Here is a 22,962-nt window from a genome sequence, read left to right as displayed (position 1 = left end):
TACCTCAGTTGGTAGAGCATGGGACTCTTAATCCCAGAGTCAGTGGGTTCAAGCCTCACATTGAGTGGTTCTACTTTTTTTTTAACACCTGTGAAAAGAAGGGAAAAATTAAAAAAAAATAAAAGAAAAAAAATAAAAAATACCTTAGTTCAAGGATGAGGTAGATTTAGCATACCCCTGCTGCTTTACTATTGATTTTAGGAATTCATTTGCCACTGCCATTGTCTCTTCTTGCTCTTCTGTAACATTACCTGCCACGGTAGCTAAGCTGACTTCATCTGATTTGTGCAGACCTAATCCAGTACTTGCTTGTTCTTGGGACTGTGGCTTCTACAACCTGTCCTGCCTGTACTCCTCAATGTTGGAAAAGGGGCTTCAATAGCAGCTGAAGAATCTCCCTACCACAGTATACCAACATATTACTGGGTTTTTGAGGCCTCATGCTTTCCCTAATAGCTGCCTTCCCTAAGAAGAGTGCCTTTATATATCCAGAAAGGAAGCTAGGAGTGTTTTTGGCCTCTGAGTCCCAAAAGCTTTCACAGACTCTGTCCACTTTGCCCAGACCCAGGATACTAAACAAAGTGAGGCTATGTAGGCTATAAAGCGTGGGAAGGGTGGTTGGCAGCCTCAGCACTGGCTGCAGAGTGCTCAGTTGACACTGCTGCAGCAGCCTGGTCTTCCAGGAGAAGAAAAAGCCACAGTGCAGTTGGTGGGGAGGGCTGCATTTATTCCTTGAAGTTTCTTGTTACCATACTATACAACTCAGATGGTTTGTTTTTAACGGTCTGCTTGTCTTGTTTCATTTAACCTATACAAATTGCTAACATCCTTTAAGTAGTTTTTCTCAAAGAACTGAATGTTTCTTTGTCAGGTCATACAGCATATTTGACAATAATCGCCAGGATCCCACAGGGCTGACAGCTGCTCTTCAGGCAACCGACCTGGCTGGAGTTCTTCATATGCTCTACTGTGTCCTCTTCCATGGCACCATCTTGGACCCCAGCACTGCCAGTCCCAAGGAGAATTACACTCAAAATACCATCCAAGTGGCCATTCAGAGTTTACGTTTCTTCAACAGCTTTGCAGCTCTTCATCTGCCTGCTTTTCAGGTACCAAGTATTGGTTTATATCGATGTTAACCAATCAAGAGTTAGTATTTTAGTGTAGATAGGATGTCAGATTCTTCTCCTGAATTGGGGCATAAGGAATAAACTACATTAAATGGAATTATAATATATATTATAATTTATTAAACTACTATTTTCTGGGAACTGTATTAGATGATCTATAACATCTAGCATTCTCATTTATTCTCATAGCTACCATGCAAAGTATTATTATACCCATTTTACAGATAGAGAAGCTGACAGTTAAGTAATTTGCCCAAGGTTACATGTTTGTGAACCAGGACTAGTAACCATGACTCTCCCACCCCAAAGCCTTTGTTCATCCTTTGCCATGCTGCTATTTATAAATCTTTTGTCTGGAATTCTTTATATCAGGACATTATCATCTCATCAACTTTTAAATATTAAGGAAAGTAATGGTTTCTTACATAAATAGAACCAAAATTAGATAAATTGATTGATATGACTTTCTACGGATGGTTTAGCTGATTTTGTGTCCAATGTAAAGTGTATAACTAGCTTTACAGGGATTTGCATCTTTAGCTATTAAGTTTTTATAGCTAAAGAAAGAAGAATTGCTTTATGCTATAACACCAGACTGTCAGCCTGGAAACAGATTTTTTTTTTCATGTAGGAAATTTAATTTTCAAAAACACTGAACCTTTGGAACAGAGCAAGCCCCAAGGAATAGACTTTCTCTTTCAGTTTATTAACTGTCAAGTGATTTCATTAAAAAAGGAACAAATTTGGCAGATGATGAACCCATAATTTAGATGAATTGCTTTGCTCCGAGGGAGAAAGGTTATAGAGAAACAAATGTATGAAAATAGTGGACTTTGCCATTCTGAGATGAGAAGAATACTTCTATATTGTAGCTGATGACAAATGTGCCGTTCTTTAATTGATGTCTTCCTGTCATTTTGTTCAAAAAAGGAAACTTGTGACTAAGTTGTATCATTGGATCTAGTATCTTTCAACTTTGTAGAATTAGTTTATCTGTCACAAGAACAGAAATCCCTTCCTTTGGGTTAATGCTTTTCTGTCTCCAGAGCAGTTGAACTAGCCTTAGGTGGTAACTGACTGCACAATACGTAGAGTTCTGGGAGGTTACAGCCACATATAAATGAGAGATATCTGCTCCAAAAAATGTCAGTAGTTCTTGCCTCAGGGTTGAACATAACATCTGTGCTTTATGAAGACGTAAGCCCACCGTATTCTGTCTAGAAACAGTTTGGAAATCAGGGAACCTTAACTTTACATGCTCAGGATACGGAGTCCACCAGTCTACCCATCAGCTGGGTCGAAAGGGAGTGATTTCTTTTGTTAACAGATTATGGAATAGCAAATATCTAAAAACTGTCTCTTAGCTTCCTGTTTCACGGGTCTTCTTGGCCAACATTTATACTGCTACAGGGGACTCCATATCATAAACAAGCATCTAGGATAAGTCAGCTGTTCGGTCAGTCACTCCATCAGGGAGCCCTAGGTCCCTGCTCCCTGCCCCTCTCCTCCTGTGAACTTGTGGCCTGTGCAGGCTCACTCTCAAAGGCGCACCACTGAACTTCACCAGACCTGCTCCCTAGTGCCTTTAAGCCTAAAGGGCTTAATAATGGGCGATAATGTCAAGTGATTTCATTAAAAAAGGAAAAAGAAAAAAAAAAGGAAAAAAAAAATCAAAAAGAAAAATCAAAAGCCTATTTCTGGAATCCTTTGTGCCCAACTAAGATAAAAACATTTCTCCTTTCCAGATCCTTGCTATATCCATCTTGAAACTTATCCCCTACTTGAGCCACTTTTGCCGAAAACAGCAGGAATAAAACCAGAGTGGTTCAAGAGGGCTCAGCTATTCTCAAAATCAAGGTCTCTAGGGATAAAAAGAAATGAAATAACAAAATAAATAAAAAATAAATAAAAAACAATTATTCTCAAAATCAAACGCCCTGGCTCTCATTTGGAATGTCCTTTCTTGACTGGTTCTCACAATTCTCCAGTACCTTTTCTTCCTTCTCATGCAACTCTATATTTCCTTCTCAGTTCTTTCCTTCCTGTTTTTTCTTCTTTTGTGTCTCTCTCCTGTCTCTCCTCTCTTCTTTTATCAGTCTTGCCTTTACTCTTTCTCATTCTCTTCCTAGCTGTAGTTTCCAGGTACCCTTTACCCTTCATGTTTCTTTCTGACTCTTCATCAGCATGTGAGGGGACCTAAATGCCCAGAATTTCTAGCATCGGGGCCTTTAATATAGCAATGACTACATATTTTTTCTTAATTACTTTTATGCATTTAAAAACAAACAGATGAGCTTAGTGGGGGCAACAATTATTTCTGATCACAGATTCTAGGAGTTCAGAATTCAGATGGGGCTTATCACAGTGGAAATGGTTTGTCTCTGCTCCATGATGTCATGGCTACAGCTAGGAGCTAAAGTCATCTGGAGGCTCTTTACTGTCATGTTTGATGTCTGGGATGACTCAAAGACAAGATTCACCTAGGACTGGTGGCCAGAGCATCTACTACTGCTTCTCCATGTGACTTGGGCTTTTTAAAACACTATGGTGTCTCGATTCTGAGTGGGAGTGTCCTAAGAGGAAGCTTCCAGAAAGCAAGAGTTCCAAGAGAAACCAACAAAAGCTACAGGACTTTTTATGACTTAGCCTCAGAAGTCATATACTTACCTATCAACCATACTTTATTGGTTGAATCAGTCATAAGCCTTCCATATTCAAGGGAAGGGAAACACAGGCTTCACCAGCTAAAGCAACACATCTGTCTACATAGACACCATTTATGTAGATGGACGTGATCAAGAATATAATGCTTAAGTAAATTAAATACATAGTATTTGTACTGTATAGCAACGGATGAGTTTTCCAGAAAACTACTATTTTTGTGATAGTTATGGTCAGAGAAACTCATATTCTAGTTCATCAAAACAACTTACATGTCAAAAGTGAGATTTTAGGATCTATGTATGTAAAGGACAGGAAAAGAGATTTTAAGTGGAAAGAAGGAAGGTGTACATCTCAGCATGATCTGACCTCAGAAAAATCTGAGAGACAGTTTATGAATTGCCTGGGAGGCTCAAAGGAATTGAAGAAAAAAACTGAAGTGAGATAAATTGTCTGACCTGCTGCAGAGTTAGACAAGATGATATAAGACATGTTGATGATTTGGGTTCGAATGCATCACAAGAATACAGAGCTGTTACAGGGAGGCATCCTCATTAGACCCCTGAATCTGGAGTCAGAATGACCTGACTTTGAGCCATCACATTACCTCTTCAAATTGTATGACCTTAGACAAGTCATTTAAACACTTAAGACTCCATTTCCTCATCTGTAAAATAAAGATTAAGAACACCTACCTCACAAGACTATTTGAGGATTAAATATGATTGCATAAAAGTGCTGTGCTCACTAGCACATAGTAGGCCCCCAGAAAATGTGAACTGACTGAGTTTCTGAAAAGAAGAATTTACCTAAACAGACATGCTGAGTCAGAAGGTTGGAAACTGAATGCAGCATTCCCAGTGCTCCTTCACCCTTCTTCAAAGCCACAAACCTGTATGCTTATTTTGTGTGAGAACCCATCATGTAATAGTACAAAAGGTTATCCATTAGAGTATTTTCCTAGCTGGTTCCATTTCATTGTATACCAATAAGGCTGTCAAAATATTTTTCCCTCTTCAGCAAAGAGTCTGATTTCACTCTGAATTCATATTGGCATGGGTGGCCTTGAGACTGGGGATATTGTATATTGCATTCAATTTGACAGTTTTTACAATTGAAGGTGGTCTCAGGAAACAAATCAATGTACTGACTTGGCAATTAATTCTGGCTAAAAAGGAAATATAGTTTCCTTGAAAATTGGTTTAATTTTTATATTCAAACTTATATGCCCCTTGACCTGTTCTTATCAGTGAAGGTTAAACAGAGGGCACTGGGTCACAGCATGCTGGACGTGACTAATTAAATAAAGGCTGAGCTGAGAAGGTGTCACTACTTGATTTAAAGGAGCAAAGTCCTTCTGAAGTCTCTTTGGGGCTTGAAAAACATTTTTTTGTTTTGGGGCTGTGAAACAGACAAAAGGCACTCTTAAAATTTAGCAGTAATTTTGTTTCAGGAATGCTCACTAAAATGGCTCTGTTTCACCCACTGTTAAGTGAAGTGAATTCATTGAAACTTCCAAGCTGCAACGTATCCAACCTGGTTCAAGCCCACTAAGACCTCAAATCAAGAGATGAGTTTAAAACTCTGCCTTTTCCCACAGGCCAGCAGTGGTGCTTCATTCCAGTGTGGGCTGCGAGTATATTCTGTGGGCTTCGCCTCTCCCCTTTGCCCTCCTGTCGCTCTGTTTGTTTGACATGTTTATTAAATAGAAGCTGCAGGCTGCACAGACAGACTCAGACTCTCTTCTTGAGTCGCCCACCGCCGACAGCCCTTTGCCTGTCTGGAGAAAGGATCCCAGAAGTCCCATAGCTGAGGGATTTCATGGTTTTAGGGAGAATTTTTTGTTTTGTTTTTTTTACATTCTTTTGGGAGCCTTTAGTTTATAGAGCTACTTATTTGAATAATAACTAGTTGTTATTTATATTTTTTGTTTAAACATAATTAGAAATATATGTTTAACTCTGTGTACAAGAAAATATTTTCTCCTTCAGAAAAAAAAGTGTTGGAATTTAGCTAAATGGTAGATTTACAGGTGAATTTTAGGTTCTTTATACTTTTCCAGATTTTCTACAGCAAGAATATTTGTATATGAGAAAAATTAAGTTATTAAAAATAGAATAAATAACTGTGCTTTAGGTAGATAATGTCTTGATCCACGTGGTACAGGCATTTGGTCTACTACTGTCCCTTTTCAGGTTAAACATTGCATTTATTATGGGACATTTATTAGAACAAGAACCCCTAAACTAAAACGTTAAGCATAGTACTGTAGAAATGTCATGTTTTTCCACCACCGTGGCCCTGGCAGAAAGTGCACAGGGCCAGTCTTGCTTTGTGATTTGCAGCCCTGGCTCTCCCTGGGCTGAGGGCTTCTAACTGCTCCTTGTCTTTGTCAGTCTATTGTAGGGGCAGAGGGCTTGTCCCTTGCATTCCGGCACATGGCCAGCTCCCTGCTGGGCCACTGCAGCCAAGTCTCCTGTGAAAGCCTCCTTCATGAGGTCATCGTCTGTGTGGGCTACTTCACTGTCAACCACCCAGATAACCAGGTAAGAGGCCCTGGAAAGTTCCTTAGACTGCTCCCCCAGTGCTGAGAGTGTGAGGTATTGGAATGAGAAAAGGCAGGCTAGCGGGCTGGAACCCAAATGTCCTCTGTAAAGCCCTTTAACCAGACTGCAGGAATATGCCTCTAGCTCCTTCTCTTCAAATAGATTTTTTTTTCTTTTGGAGACAGAGGCTCGCTCTATCACCCAGGCTGGAATGCAGTGGTGCAATCTCGGCTCACTGCAACCTCTGCCTCCCAGGTTCAAGCGATTCTCATGCCTCAGCCTCCCAAGTAGCTGGGATTACAGGCAACCGCCACCACACCTGGCTAATTTTTTGTATTTTTAGTAGAGATAGGGTTTTGCCATGTTGGCCAGGCTGGTCTTGAACTCCTGACCCTCAGGTGATCTGCCTGCCTTGGCCTCCCAAAGTGCTGAGATTACAGGCATAAGCCATCACACCTGGCCCTCTTCAAATAGATTTGATAAGAACTAGATTAGCCCTAGGGCCTCCTCTTAGAGCTATAAAAATAAAATATTTTTAATAAAATATTCTTAAGCCACAGAGAAGCATGTACTCTCTTACCATGTAGATTGTTTACTATCTACTTCCTTACCACATGGAGTCTGCTGCTCTAGCTATCAGGGTTTTTGTTTTGATAAGGTAGTTTACATCTTCCAAGTTGGGTCACTTTTCATATAGTATTAGAGTCTGGTGCTCTATGAAACTGTTCTTGGCTCCTGGCTTCTGCCTAGGTGCTTAGAGCCTTCCTTTGGTGTTGGTGAGAGGCTGAGAGGGTAGGACTCTCCCGCTTAGGTCACTCAGAGTAGTTTTGCTTTAAACTGCTTTAATTATTTGGTTTCTGAGCAAGATTTCATAGATTAAAAAAAAAAAAAAGATTTCATAGATTTCATTTGTAAATAGGTTTCTGCTTTTTTTTTTTTTTTTTTTTTTGACAAGTTCTTGCTCTGTCATTCAGGATGGAGTGCAGTGGCATGATCATGGCTCACTGCAGCCTTGACCCCCTGGGCTCAAGCGATCCTCCCATCTCAGCCTCCTGAGTAGCTGGGTCTGCCGGCGGGTACCATCACACCCAGCTAATTTTTGCAGAGATGGGGCTTTGCCACATTGCCTAGGCTGGTCTTGAACTCCTGGGCTCAAGCAATCCTCCTGTCTTGGCCTCCCAAAATGCTGGGATTACAGGTGTGAGCCACCACACCTGGCTTGCTTTCTGCTTTTTTAAGATGCTGGAAAATCTGTTACAGATTTTTTACTAATAATAAAGTACCTTATTTCTCTTTATCTTTGAAACTGGGATTATGGCATAACTAGCATATCAAATAGTAATTCCTGACAACCTCATTTATCTAAAGCCCCCTACTTGGCCGGGCGCAGTGGTTCACGCCTATAATCCCTGCACTTTGGGAAGCCGAGGCAGGTGGATCACCTGAGGTCAGGAGTTCAAGACCAGCCACATACTCACCAACATGAAGAAACCCCGTCTCTACTAAAAATACAAAATTAACCGGGCATGGCGGCGCATGCCTGTAATCCCAGCTACTCGGGAGGCTGAGGCAGGAGAATCGCTTGAACCAGGAGGCAGAGGTTGCGATGAGCCGAGATCGCGCCATTGCTCTCCAGCCTGGGAAACGAGCAAACCTCTGTCTAAAAAAAAAAAAAAGCCCCCTACTCAGCCAACCTTAATTGTATAGATTGTAGCTAAGATTAAAAAAAGCCTCTGAACAACCCCTTAACTCTTACTCTAAACTTTTGTGTTTTTTTGAGACAGTGTCTTGCTCTGTCACCCAGGCTAGAGTGCAGTGGCGTGATCTTGGCTCACTGCAACCTCTGCCTCCGTGTTCAAGTGATTGTCCTGTCTCAGCCTCCTGAGTAGCTGGGATTATAGGCACCCACCACCGTGCCCAGCTAATTTTTTTTATTTTTAGTAGAGACAGTGTTTCACCATCTTGGCCAGGCTGGTCTCAAACTCCTGACCTTGTAATCCACCTACCTTGGCCTCCCAAAGTACTGGGATTACAGGTGTGAGCCACTGCGCCCAGCCTTTCTAATTTTTCTGATTAAACTTTCTAATTTTTATTGTAGGCAAATCTCTAACAAGTGTGTTTGCAAGGTTTATCTAGCCTACAGCAAACTAGATCTGGGCAGGAATAAAAGAGATGGTTGTGGTGGCAGAGCCAAGTACAAGGTGAGAAGCTGTACAACGAGAGCTGAAATTGCTTTCCTGAGAAGGAGAAAAAAGACAAAAAAAAAATAAGGCAGGCCCAAGAACTCGGAAGTCACAGCCATCTGGGTTCAGAGGGACACTAAGCCCTGCTCTGTATTTCCTAGATGATTGTTGATGCCTCTGATACCTCAGGTAAGCATGGAGGCAAAGTGTATGTTCAGTGCATTCCCTGAACCGCACTGCAGGAATAAGCAGTCTGTTCTAGAAAGATTCCCATGGCTAAAATATAGACAGTTTGGATCCTTACCAGAATATTATACACAGAAAAGTTCCCCTTTTACAGACCCTGTTGCCAGGGGAGTAGATGGCAGCTTTTTCTCCCCTCCTACCTCTACAGCACAGACAGTGTCCTTCCCTTTCAAACACTCCCTGATGGGGATGCTCTGTCCTCTCTGTGGACCAGGCCTAGTAGGTTCACAGATCTCTTACAAACTGCTCAGGGGAAGGAAAGTTGAGGGAAATCATCCGTGTAGATTTTTTTTTGCTTCATGTGCATCCATTCAACCTATTAAATTGCTTTTTATTTTCTCTTAAAAGTTGATTTTATTTTCTGATTTTAGTTATTGTGAAAAAGGGCAGCCAGCGCAGTAGCTCACGCCCGTAATCCCAGCACTTAGGGAGGCCGAGACGAGTGGATCACCTGAGGTCAGGAGTTCGAGACCAGCCTGGCCAACATTATGAAACCCTGTCTCTACTAAAAATACAAAAATTAGCTGGGCATGATGGCAAGCGCCTGAAATCCCAGCTACTCGGGAGGCTGAAACAGGAGAATTGCTTGAACGTGGGAGGCGGAGGTTGCAGTGAGCCAAGATCGTGCCACTGTACTCCAGCCTGGGAGACAGAGCGAGACTCTGTCTCAAAAAAAAAAGAAAGAAAGAAAGAAAGAAAGAAAAAGACAGGGCAAGTATAAAGAAAAAAATGGAATCACATTTATTCCTGATCTCACTATCTGAGATAGCCACTGTTAACATTTTGGCAGATTCCCCTCCAGCCTCTTTTCTATGACTAATTTTATACGGCTGAGGTCATGCTGTACAAATGCTCGCGTCCTGTTTTATGCACTTAACATTATATCAGAATCTTTGTTAAGTATTTTTAATGGCTGTATGGCTTTATCTTGTATGGACATTCATGGTTTACCTAAAAATGTCTTGTTTTATACTTAAATTGTTTATCATATATTGACACTGCCTACTGCCTTTGAAAGAGGTGAGTAATTTGTATATGTGATAATATTTTGCTGTGTGCAGTTCTGCAGGACAAAGTTCAGCGCTTTCGGTGCATTTCATATTAAGGATGGTTTAAAACTTTTTGCTTAAACCAACTCTGTTATGATAAACTTACTGAACTCAGAATTTCATGGGATTTCAGACGGTTTTTCTGCTGATGCTGGATCACAGACTAATCCTCTCCTTTAGATAAAACACACAATTTTGGCATCTCTGGGCTCCGAGTTAAGGGGCATCAGGGATGGGTGACTCATATTTGGAGATGGCATGTAAGACCTGACTTGGACATGGTGGGAAAGTGATGACTGGGAATGCTGGGATGGGAGAAAAAGCAGATGAAATGGGTGGAGAGAGCACTGGTCAACACAAGGAGGAGGAACAGACTGAGACCCTGTCACTTGTCAGTTGGAGAAGAAGAGGATACAGTGAGGTTTGAAGATCCTTGGTGAGAGGTAAGCTCACGCTGAGGAAGAAATTAGAAAAGTGAAAAAAGCCAGACCCTGTGTTTCAACACCTTGCCTCCCAGAAGGATTGAATACTAAACTGGACATCCACTTCTGATTTGAGGGAAGATTACAGAGGTCAGTTTACATCTGGGGCAGTTGGCTGAAATGCAACAATCTATGAGAAGAAAGAACAAGATTTAAAAAAAAAAGTAGAGAAGTAAGAAGCTGATAGAAAAGATAGTAATTCTAAGAAGCTGAGACACTGCACATTATGGAGATGATATTTCTAAGCATAATATTTATTTATTTATTTTTTGAGACAGAGTTTCGCTCTTGTTGCCCAGGCTGGAGTGCAATGGCACCATGTCGGCTCACCACAACCTCCGCCTCCTGGGTTCAAGCGATTCTCCTGCCTCAGCCTCCTGAGTAGCTGGGATCACAGGCATGCGCCACCACGCCCGGCTAATTTTGTATTTTTAGTAGAGACGGGGTTTCTCCATGTTGGTCAGGCTGGTCTCGAACTCCTGACCTCAGGTGATCCACCCACCTCGGCCTCCCAAAGTGCTGGAATTACAGGCATGAGCCACCACACCCGGCCGTATATTAGAAATATTATAAGCCAGGCATGGTGGCTCACGCCTGTAATCCCAGCACTTTGAGAGGCCGGGGTGGGCAGATCACGGGGTCAGGAGCTCGAGACCAGCCTGGCCAACATGGTGAAACCCCGTCTCTACTACAAATACAAAAATTAGCCGAGCGTGGTGGCACACGCCTATAATCCCAGCAACTGGGAAGGCTGAGGCAGGAGGACTGCATGAACCTGGGAGGCAGAGGTTGCGGTGAGCCGAGATCACGCCACTGCACTCCAGCCTGGGTGACAGAGCAAGACTCCGTTTCAACAACAAAAAAAAAAAAAGAGAGAGAGAAATATTATAAGGTAGAAATACCTTATATTTGTAGAGTTCTTTATACTATTCTTGCCATCTCTTGTCTCTTGAACCTCAGTAGCACTTTAGTGAGGCTGTAAGTACAGGAATTATTCTTACCTCACAGACAGATGAGCAATTGGGCTTCTAAAAGATAAAGTAAGCTCCCTGAAATGACACAGAGAATCATTTCTCTATGAAAGATCAGGGCTAGCATCCAGGTTTTGCAAAGCCCAACTCAGTGTACTTTTCATTTCATCTTACGTTGCTTAAGAAAGCCAGGCATGTAACAGGTACCATCTGCTAGCGATCACTGAAGTGCACCTTGGCTAGCGGTGGGGGGTGTAGAAGATGATGCGGGTTCACCAAGACAGTACATTTGAGAAACTGCCATTCTTTCCCTTAGATGCTGACTGGAAAGCTTCCAGGGCCTATCTGTGTGCCTTATTCAGGGAGACTCATAAAGATCTTGGAAAGTGTAAATGAACATGTTTTATGAGTAGAAATGGTCCACAATTTAGCAGATAGAAAGCCTGGGTTCTAGCCCCAGCTCTGCCATTAGCTGTGTGATCATAGATAAATTCTTTCCCCTCTTGAGGTTTGAACATCACTGACTCTACAAAGAAGCAAATTGGTTCTAGAAGTGGATAGCAGTGACAGTTGCACAATATTGTAATTGTGGAGTTAAAAATAGTTGAAATGGGGCCAGGCGTGGTGGCCCAAGTCTATAATCCCAGCACTTTGGGCGGCCGAGGCAGGCAGATCACTTGAGGTCAGGAGTTTGAGATCAGCCTGGCCAACATGGCAAAACCCCATCTCTACTAAAAATACAAAAATCAGTCAGGTGCTGTAGTGCATGCCTGTAGTCCCAGCTACTTGGGAGGCTGAGGCAGCAGAATCGCTTGAACCCGGGGGGCAGAGGTTGCAGTGAGCCGAGATCATGCCACTGCACTCCAGCCTGGGCGACAGAGGAAGACTCTGTCTTTAAAAAAAAAAAAAAAAAAATTGAAATGGTAAATTATATGTTACACATATTTTACACAATGAAGTAAACAAAAAAGAAGTGGATTATACTAGATGACCTCCCCTGTGAGTTCCATGAGTCTGTGACATTTTAAAGGCTGAAACTAGAACCACAGAGCAGCATTTTGATCTCATGGGGACTCCAAGCTATTTTGTGGTTTTCCATACCTTCCTTACCCTACTCCAGATTCCGCCTGCAGCAGACAGCTTAATGAGCTGCCTGCCCACTGTGTGGCAACTTATCATTAAAAACTCAGTATACTTTGGCTCCTCACTATTAGTAGAGGGAGCCCAATGACAGACACTTATAAGCAGACTTCTTACAGGTGAGATGTCACGTACCTTGCTCTGTGATGCCATCTTCAGCCACAGTTGATTTACATGCACTAAAGGCTGTGCTCCCCAGCTCATGGCTGTACTCCATGCCAGTCAGGCTGCGGGGCAAGGGCAGGGTATAGGAATAGCCACAGCTTGCTGAGGTGATAACTGCTCATATCCCAATAGAGTTGGGAAGTTTTCTATAACTGAAAAGTTAATTGTTAGTTTGATTTCACTTTTAAAACTAGTTCTATTAAATTCCCTTTCTACTGCCCCCACGAAATCCAGTAATTTGCTAAGCGAGCATTTGCTAAGAGGATGTGGTAAGTTTAGTTTTCAGCACTGGCCTTAGCTTCTTCAGTCATAGATTCATGGCACCTTCATCCTAGAAGGGCTCTGGGAGATATCTAGTCCATCTCCCTCATATTGTAGGTGGAGGAACTGAGGCTCAGAGAAGGAAAAGGAATTGTCAAGCGAGAATTGGCAGAGCCCAGCCTCACCACTGGCAGTTCAGTGAGTTTCCACCTCACTTCTATACTTAAGAAAGTGAATCTGTTTCGCCTGTTGCCACTTTCTGTAAATCAGAGGAAATTCACAGGAGAAATTAGATGCTCAATTCATTTAATATTTCCTTATCATTAGTCAGAAGTCATGTTAATTTACAGAACCAATTTGTCCACAGGGCATCATAGATTTCCTACTGGGAAAGCAGCTTGTGTCTTTATAAGACAGGGCATCCTGAAAGCCTGCTGCAGCCTACTGTTTGATTAGGTAACTGCTTTGCATAAAGGATTGGCACTTTTTATTTGCCACCATTTAGTCTATTAACTGGAAAGACTGAGCCCCTTGATACCAAGGATGACTTGAGAAGAGAAACCTGGATAATAAAAGTGACGTCCCATCCTTGATGGAATGAATCTTCTGTTTCCTATAGGGTTGCAGTTTCTAATTAAAATGTTGTTTTAATCAAAAGATTCCCTGTATTTTATGGCATTTTCTTGACTCTTTCTAAATTCCTTCCCATTTAATTATTATAATGAACATAATTAGTATGTGCTGTCAACCCCTCACTTTATTTACATTTTGTATTAGATAATTAAATGTGGTCTGATAATTAAATTAACTCAAATGACTGATGATTTGACTGCCTGCATATTACTATATTGGGAATATGCACCTTTGCATACTCATTTTGTTTAGCAACTGGCTTTTTCATTTGGAAAGGCCCCATAGATTGCAGCTATCAGAGTTGGAGTTTCTTGTGATCCCTGAAAGGAAGGATCCCCTTAACCCCTTTGCCCCCACTGAGCTCTCTCTAGTGAAGTCCATGCTGATCATGTAACTGTCTGCTCTGCACCACGCCCTGTCAAAGGCTCCTGAAAGCTTCTGGGCGGAACAGAACAGGCAAGTAAGTTGGACAGCGAAGCTCGTGAAACTTGGTTCTGCCTGAGCTGCATGCCATGCATTTTCCAGCTCTTTTGTAACTCAGTGACTTAGTGAGAAACGCCAAACGTTAATTTGACTACAAATTCCGAAAATGAATCTGTTGTACTCACCTCGGGTGTTTCCCCGCACACAGAAATAAGGAGTGGTTTCCTAGAGTCATTGTGTGTTAAGAATGGCAGTTTTCCAGAATCCCATTCCAGCATTTAGAACTTTTAGAGTTGGCTTAATTCCTGCTCAAACATTTTTACTTCACTCTTTGCCTCAAAGGCAGATGGTCAGTCCTAGGTCACACCCACTTGGTAAACTCCCTTAGCCCCATCCCAGTTCGTGAATGGAGGCTGCGGTGGTGGGCTCAGAGTGGAAACTCCAGCACTCAAGGACTTTCTGTTCTCCCAGAGTTGGCAGCTTATTCTTTAGCTGTCACACAAGCATTCAGCTTTCTGTATTTCCTTTCTTTGTGTGACAGATACGTTCCTTTCATAAAATAGAAATACATCATGTCTAAGGAAGAGCCTGAGTTTCAGCAATGCAACCATTTTGGAACCAAGTTACTCTCAATATTGTAGCACCAAAGAAAAAAATGTGGGTTTTTTTTTCCAAAAGTAGAGCAAAAATTCTTAATTAAAAATAATTTATACCTAAATATTTATTTTGAGACTTCTGATGAGTGAACTGGCTGACATAAGAACGGAGAAATTTGCCAGTTAGCAATTTTGGCCAATTGCATTAAAAGTTACCAACTTCACAGAATCCAAATAAAAGATACCTTTTATTTTCTTCATTGTTTTAGTGAATTTTTCCACACAAGGGTAGTTCAAAGTGCCGCATGCTCACACTAGATACATTTTTTACTCCACAAACCTCTGAGAGGTCAGAAGGAACTCCTGGCTTGCCTGAGTGGCTGTGTTGCCAGGACGTCAACTGAGGTAGGCAGCAGCCAGCCTGAGGGGCTGCTGCCAGGTCAGGAGTGTGCACGAACCTCAGTTATCCTTTGCTCACTTGAAAATCTTCTATTGGGGTATCAAATCAACACAAGAAAATGAGGCCAGAAGGAATCTTTTATCAAAGTTTAATTCATGACCAATTTTTCTGGACTTGCCTTGGTCTTCAGCCATGGAGGGGGTGTTTGTAATAAAAATCACTCTGAGATAAGACTGTATAAAGGCTTAGGCTGTAATCACAGGGAACACCTCTCCTGAGATAGGAGATTTTATATAAGACCCTCATCAGTTACAGAAAGCCCATCACAATGGAACAAATATTGGTACAGCAGTCAGGACTGCTGGATCCTTTTACAGCTTTACAGCTGTTTGACCCTGGGTAAGTCACTGCCCTTCTCTGAGCTTTAGTTTCCTGTCTGTATAAAGAGTTAGCCTGGGTGCTCTGAAGAAGCCTTTCAGCTCTGATAGAGGAAGAATAGATAATTATAAGATGAATTGGGAAGTCACGGCCAGACCAGCTGTCAGAACATGGTTCCCCATCTGTGGAGAACCTGTGAGAAGCGTCTGCCTACAGGGTTCCTCTGTGGACCAAAACATGTAGAAGTACAGAGGATCCTCCCACCTCAGAGTCTCAGGGCTGCCACTCAAAACACTGTTTTGACACAGCTGCCAAGGGGACTTTGGAGTATCAGTCTGGTTCTGGTCAGCTGCCAGCATCCCTTCCCAAAGGGGCATGCCTGGTTCACCTGGACACACCTGACAGGTGATAAACCTATTCTTGTCTGGAAGGCAGTGAAGGAGAATCTCCACTCACCACCTTGGGCTATAGAAGTGGGAGGGAAGGAGAACTCACACCCAAATAATTATTTTATGTATGGGCAACTGCTAAACAAAACACACCACAGAGACAACTCAGAGGTGCATTGAGATTGTGTTAGGAAAAGAAACTGGAGAATGGCTCAATGAATCAATGTGAACATTTAATGGGCCTTAATTGGAACCTTATCCTACTATACTTAGAGCAGAGAGATGAAAGCAGAAGAAATCCGAGAGACCATTTATTTCACTTGAGAAAGCAGTAAACTGGAAACTCCAAAAAGATTTGATGACTATTATATTTTTATGATTAAATAAAATTGTCATAGACTAGTGCTGGAGAGCCCATAAATGTTCCGTGGAATGTATCCATGCTGTCTGGCAGCTATTAGGTTATGACCAGAAAACCTATCAGCCCATGCACTGCATTTATTAACCCTCCTGTTCTCATAACACCCAAAAGCTCCATAGTAAGGAAAGTTTGTCCTCAGTTCTCACAGGAAAGGTCCAAACCCTACTTAGAACCTTTGAATTTTAAGGCATTATTAAATGCTGTCCATTCATCTGCCCACCTCCCTGTGCCTCCATGCACATATCCCGTTAGTCTATAATGGACATAATCTTTCCAGTAGTGTGTGTGTGTGTGTGTGTGTGTGTAAGTGTGTAAGTAATCAGTTCTCTTTTCTTAAATAAGCTAGATTAGAAAATCAGAATAGGTACTCATTGAGAATTTGGGGGTGGCATATTTTATGTGATGACTTTTTTCCTTTGTAAGAAAAAAATAGTATAAGCGCCTTCTCTTTTTACCATGTTTAAATGTCGTACCTATGCAGGTATGGGCAGCATAGGATGCATAAGTGCATGATTGCCATAGCACAGGATTATATTATGTCTGCAGGTTCACAGGCCTTCAGAGATCATCTATTCAAACTCCCCTCATTTCCAGAGAGGAGAAGGACTTACTCCAGGTCACTGGAACCAGGCCTCCTGATATATTATCCAGGGCTTTCTGTGACCAGCCTTCCTCCCATCCCCAGCGTCAATGGTAAAAGAGACACAGATAATGCAAATATTCAAAAAAAATCCAAAATAAAGTAGTTTCTCAAATTTACGATGATACGGTGAGTCTGTATAATTTACAAGGTCAGTGTTCTATAGATAGGGTTCTTTCTCAAATGTAAATTAAAATGGAAGCAGCACTTGCTGCCATCGTCCCTGATTAGCTGTAGAGCCCATGACTTTTAGCTTAGCCAAGTCTTTGAGAAAATCTAGCCCAATTTTCTTGTGCTGTGTTTGAACAGAATTTAAAATATGCTTCATTTAAAAAGTAACTTTTCTCACAGAATAGACAACATGAAAGAAGGAAAAAGAGGCCCTAACACAGAAGACTGGAAGGTAACTCATTCTTGGAGAAATGCCAGTATTGTTAGCTTTTCGTCCCTATGAACATTCATCACTCATTCCTTCTCTCATTAATCAACTTTTACAAAATGCCCACGCTGTGTCAAACCATGTGCTAGGAGATGCAGAAATGAATACAACCCAATCCTTGTCCTTGTGACATCCACAGCCAGGGGCAGTGCCTTCAGTGCTAAGACTCATTCCTTCCTTTAGCAGACATTTATTGAGTGCCTGCAGTGTGCCAGGCACTGTTCCAGACATCCAGGATACAGTGGGAAGCAAAACAGACAAAGTCCCTGCCCTCAAGTTGCTGACATTCTCGGGGCTGGGGGAAATAATTAACAAACCTGGATCTGTGCCAGAGGTTTGAGATGTAAAATGGCCTGGCAGGTTCAGGGGACTGCAAGCTGTTTATTCTAACTGGAGCTCAGGATGTAGGAGAAACAAGAGCTAAGACTAAAGAGGCAGGCAGGGTCCAGGTCAGGAGGGACCCAAGAACTTGAGGATTGATCCCCTCAGAGATGAGGAGCCCCTAAGTGTTACAAGCAGGAGAATGACACGCTCAGACTATGTCCCAAAGTCCCGGATATGGAGAATGGTAGGTGGGCATCAGACTTCCACACTGAAGCCCCAGGGCTGTAAACAAGCGTCCCTGGTTCTGAAGCATTATTCTCCCCTGCAGGAATAGAATGATGTTTGAGGAGGGGAAAAGCCTTTTTTGCATTCCTCTGCTACTGGTACCAAGCACACAGCCTTTTCCCATAGGAAGCAGACAGCAGCTGGTCAGGGGCCATCTCACTCAGTTTCCCTGGAGGGGCACAGCAAAACAGCCATTCACCCCTCACTACATGAGAAGAGCCCTTGTTTCTCTAGGATCACCTGGTTTCCAAAGCCTATAAAAGGCAAGCCCCCAACTACTGGCTTTTTAGCTTCTTCTGGTGATCCTGGCTACTTTCTTTCCTCTTTTCCTTCTTCCTTCTCTCTCATCCCTCCTCGTCCTTGACACTTTGCTAGTGCTAGAGAGCAGTGGATCCCTGGGACCACCGGGAAGAAGGCTAGTGCTTAAAGGGCCTACTTCCCACATGGTCTGCCAAGGCTGCTGTACTTAATCTCAGTTTGGAAATCATCTAATGGAAGAAGCAGATCTGGGAGGACAGGAATTTGTTTACGGTGCTAGCCAAAGGACTCTTTGTGTTTCTCTGCTCTGATTTTGACTTGATCATGTATATGCACAGACTCTTTAAACTTTTCTCCTGTTGTATTAAAATAAAGCCACTTCTGTACCCTCCCTACCCTAACCCCAAGGTATCAGATTAAGCAAGGTGTGTGTGTTTGGGGCATGCCATATTCTTTATGACACATAGAGGTCATTGGTCTCAAGGACCCTCTTGTCATATTGCTCCTAGGCCTGGTCTCCAGGTGTGACAAACTTGGTAAGAGCAATGTGGACAGAGATGCTTGGCTCTTGCACTGGCCTCGCCTGGCCACCGTAGCTGCTGCCTTTTTCCTATAGCATTGTAGCAGGACCAGTTTTGTGGAGAGGAATGCAGCAACTACTTTGTTTCTGCTCTGCTAGAAAAATATTCTTTGTTCCAATGATTTACAAACTCTCTCTGCTGTCTTTTTTAATGAATTTAGATGTCTAGACACCTATTTTTGCCCCTGTTAAGGACACCTTGTCTCTGACAAGGGAAAAAGTAAAACAAGAATTCTTAGGCATAAAGAATTTGCCCTGGTGAAATTTAACTATTTACATTTCTGACTCCATGTACCACTCACCCTACCACACCAACCAATGGAACTGATTTGGCCTTAGGTTTTGACAGGTGCTTACAAAGCCAGCAGAAAGAAGCTGCTTCTGCCCTACCCTACCCCTCCTCTCTGTAGCACTGTGCCAAGAGGCTGTTGGACCAGTTAGGGTGCTGGCCAAAATACTCAGCTAACTGTTCTCACACATAGAAAGATGGTGTTATCTGAGTCCTTGAAGGCCCGGGATGGGTAGGCCCAGAGCTCTGGTGTGGTAGGTACAGGCTCCCTGGAGTAAGGATTTGGTCCTCAGTCATTCATTCCCCAGATAGTTAATGAACACCTGTTGTTTTCCAGGCACTGTGTTAGACACTATGCCAAATACTAGGAATACAGCAGTGAATATAGGGGGCTTAACCACTATCCTTACAGAGCAGACAGCCTTGAGACTGTTGAAACTGGGGATTCATAGCAGTCTGTCTTTGCCTAAACAACTGCTCTGGTATCTGGAGCAGGGCCGTATGTGGTTCTGTCTTCTGGTCTGTGGCAGGCACAGTGCTGGGGTCCCAGTGACATAAGTGTTGAGAAACTTGCCAGAGGGCCTTCTGGGGTAAAAAAACAACTAATAAAAATAACACAATATGGAGAGCTTTCTAAAACCACTGATGGAGTTCTCCTAAATAAGGAGAAAATGCAGGATCACTCTTAGGTCTTAGCAAAATCAGAAGAGGCAGAGTATAAGTAGGTAAAAGAGAACTTGACCATTTTCTGTTCTGTTTCCTTGAATATAAGTGAGTTCTAAAGAGCTGGGAATTTTACTATAGGACATCCTGGGTTTATCTATTATGTATGTAGATTATATAAGAGAGAGAAAGAGAGAGAGCAAGGGCTGAGCGCAGTGGCTTACACCTGTAATCCCAGCACTTTGGGAGGCCGAGGTGAGTAGATCACAAGGTCAAGAGTTCAAGACCAGCCTGGCCAACATGGTGAAACCCCATCTCTACTAAGGATAAAAAAATTAGCCGGGCGTGGTGGCACCTGCCTGTAATCCCAGCTGCTCGGGAGGCTGAGGCAGGAGAATTGCTTGAACCCGGCAGGCAGAGGTTGCAGTGAGCCAAGATGGCACCACTGCACTCCAGCCTGGGCGACAGAGCAAGACTCCATCTTGAAAAAAAAAAAAGAGGTAGCAAGAAACTACTACAGACCTTTTTCTACTTTATTTTTATTATTTAGTGTCATGGTTTGGTATGGTCAGGGAATAAACTATTCCCATATAAGTGAATTTTTCAGATGACCAAATTTACCTTTAAAAAACAATATGTGGGCTGAGCGCGGTGGCCCATGCTTGTAATCTCAGCACTTTGGGAGGCCGAGGCGGGTGGATCACCTGAGATCAGGAGTTTGAGACCAGCCTGGCCAACATGGTGAAACCCCGTCTCTACTAAAAATACAAAAATTAGCTGGGTATGGTGGTGGGTGCCTGTAATCCCAGCTACTCGAGAGGCTGAAGCAGGAGAATCGCTTGAACCCGGGAGGTGGAGGTTGCAGTGAGCAGAGATTGCACATTGCACTCCAGCCTGGGCAAAAACAGTGAAACTCCCTCTAAAAAAAAAATGTGTTTAACATTAACTTTCCAGTCCCTTTTACAATATTATGATGTCTCCTTCCATCTTAAACCAGTTATGCTGAATATATTATGTATTTTTTGATGCCTTCAGAAATGAGTTCCTACTATGATGTTAAGGCACATTACTATTATTAGGTATGTGGAAGCAGATTTTTAAAGTGTAGCATACTAAGTAAGGATAATTGGTTATCATTAATAAGATATTTTACTACAATACAGTAATGCTCTCTCAAGACCAACTGAAAAGGGTTGAGATACTTTTACACCAAATGATTCTAGGCAACTTTTTGAATTCTCATGTCTGCTTAAAATAATTTTAATTCTCACGCCTTCACTTACTAATGGCAGCTGGTGCTTCTTCCTCTTGTCAATTTACTTAAACCAGCAGTGTCCTTTCTAATTGCTGATTTCAGTCTACTCTAGGCCAGAAAGCCCACTTTTATTAGACTTGCTTCTGAAATGTGACTTGGTAGATTGAGTTGGAGCTTGGAAGACTTTCTTGTAAGTAACTGGTGTGGATTTTGTGGAAAAACTGGGCACTCGGTGAAGGCAAGAATGTCTCTGATTTGTTCAGTATTCCATTCCCAGTGCCTCACACCATGCTTGGCTAGAGTAGATGCTCAGCAAATATTTGATGAATGGACTCATCTCTCTGCTGAAAGGCCCGCTTGCTTCTTTTCACGTTCTTGACTGAATTCCATGTGGTCACAGTTGGAGGAAAGGTCCCTCTGGGTGAGGGAATCAGGCTGTTTTACATTTATACAACGTGATAGACTCTCCATGGGCCCTCCTAGCCACTCCTTGGAATTTTATGGAGTGAATTTGACAATTGTCCTTTTACAAATGTGAAATCTGCAAACTCTCTCCAGGAGAATTTGCATTTTTAATCCAGATTCGTGATCACTCACTATCCCACCTCCACTTTCCTTTTTTTTTTTTTTTAATTTAAATTTTGGGTAACACCAAGTATTAATATTACAAATATATTTGACATAATAGCATTTCTTTCAAAAATATAAGACCAGTTTTGCAAGGCACTCAAAACCTGTCAAGGCTGCTCCAGAAGGCATCCAAATAAATGGCCATCCTAAGACAGTACTAATTTAGAGTCATGTGTTCCAACAGTTCACTCCTGAGAATCTAGCCCCATCACCAACCCTTCCTCTCTTTCAAGTTCTTACATCTGATAATTTGAGACAAACCCTTGGCACAGCCAGCACATAACCAAGAACTGGTTATTTGATACCAAGCCAAGAAGAGTATAGGTTTTTGAAAAAAAGTCTTTTGTGTTAGTTTAATCTATGTCAGTTGGTTTGTTTATTTGAATGGCAGTATGTCATCCTCATCTTCATCCGGGCTGGCAGAGCCATGCAAGAAGCTGGCTGGCAGCCAGTCATGGAAGTGAGTTCAGGCCTAGTGACAGAGAGCCCTTCTGCCCAGGAAGGAATGGGCTCATGAGTCCAGTGACCATAGATGGGCCTTTGAGGTGAGGAAGAATCTAGCATTCAGAATAATAAGAGATTGCTAAGCCCAGCTCTACCAATGACGAGCTGGAGGACCCAGGACAAGCTCTCTTGAACTTTCTGAGCATTAGTTTCCCCATTGTAAGAGTATAGTCATCCCTGTCTGCCCATTTCAGAGTTTAGAGACTTGGATAATGTAGGTAGAGGGGCTTTATAGCCTACTGAGTACCATCTCTGCCAGTAACAGGTTTTCTGCTGTGTTAACTGAGGTTTTGGCAAAGCATTGTCCTAGAAGGCCTTGAATTCCTTCATACCAAGTGAAACACCAGTGTTGCCCATACCTGCAAAAGGAGGAGGCTTTTCCAGAACTCTTATAACCAGACCAGGGATCCCTGAGTTGGTGCCCAGGATCCTGAGGATTGTAATCCTAATTTCCTTCTAGGGTAAGAGACAGCTTATCACAAAATCTATTCTTCAAGGACTTAATGTGCAGACCTAAAGTGATGTAGACACCATTGAAGCCTTCAATCCAAAATATGCCATCTGTATTTCATGAGACAAGATGTGGTATGATTCTACCCCAAGGCAAGGCACCAATTAGTTTGTTAACTAGGGGCCCCCTGTCACTTTATTTCATTCATTCCAGTAACTTTGAGGCCCTCCTTCAGTGCCTAGCCCCCAGCAGAGCAATGGAGGATTCAATACCAAAAACATAGTTCCTGCCCTTCTGGAACTTGGGATTCAGCTACATATACTTAGTTATGTGATAGTTGCTGCCATGTCTTTGGGTTGAAAAAGAAAGGCTGCCTTTGGCTGTGCTGCCTGGGAAGACTTCCTGGGCTTAAGGATTTCCTTAAGTGCTTCAAGGGAAGCTCATCCTTGCTCTCAATCAGGAGCCCACAACACCAGCCTATTAGCTTTGGCTCTTCCTGCTCTGTTTTCAGGTTGACAAGCCTAACACAACAGCTTCAAAACACACACATGCACAGTAAGTTAAGCCACT

General features: G+C 42.5%; 1 protein-coding gene across 24 annotated transcripts in view; it reads left to right on the top strand.

The window, feature by feature from the left end:
• Positions 1-22,962, top strand: part of SCAPER (S-phase cyclin A associated protein in the ER) — a 567,113-nt gene that overhangs the window by 532,889 nt on the left and 11,262 nt on the right. For 21 of the 24 annotated variants that reach the window (XM_523229.8, XM_009429613.4, XM_063795293.1 and 18 more), the window contains 2 exons: positions 872-1,109; positions 6,188-6,337. In XM_523229.8, coding sequence (XP_523229.2) covers positions 872-1,109; positions 6,188-6,337 — 388 coding nt within the window. Of the gene's footprint in view, positions 1-871; positions 1,110-6,187; positions 6,338-8,435; positions 9,110-9,948; positions 10,087-22,962 lie in introns of those variants that run through there. The other 3 variants (XM_063795286.1, XM_063795287.1, XM_016927248.4) reach the window with 3 other exon arrangements.

This window comes from Pan troglodytes, chromosome 16 (assembly GCF_028858775.2).
Source record: "Pan troglodytes isolate AG18354 chromosome 16, NHGRI_mPanTro3-v2.0_pri, whole genome shotgun sequence".
Classification (NCBI taxonomy): Eukaryota; Metazoa; Chordata; class Mammalia; order Primates; family Hominidae; genus Pan; species Pan troglodytes.
Note: the sequence above shows the minus strand (reverse complement) of the source record. Positions and strands in the feature narration are given on the sequence as shown.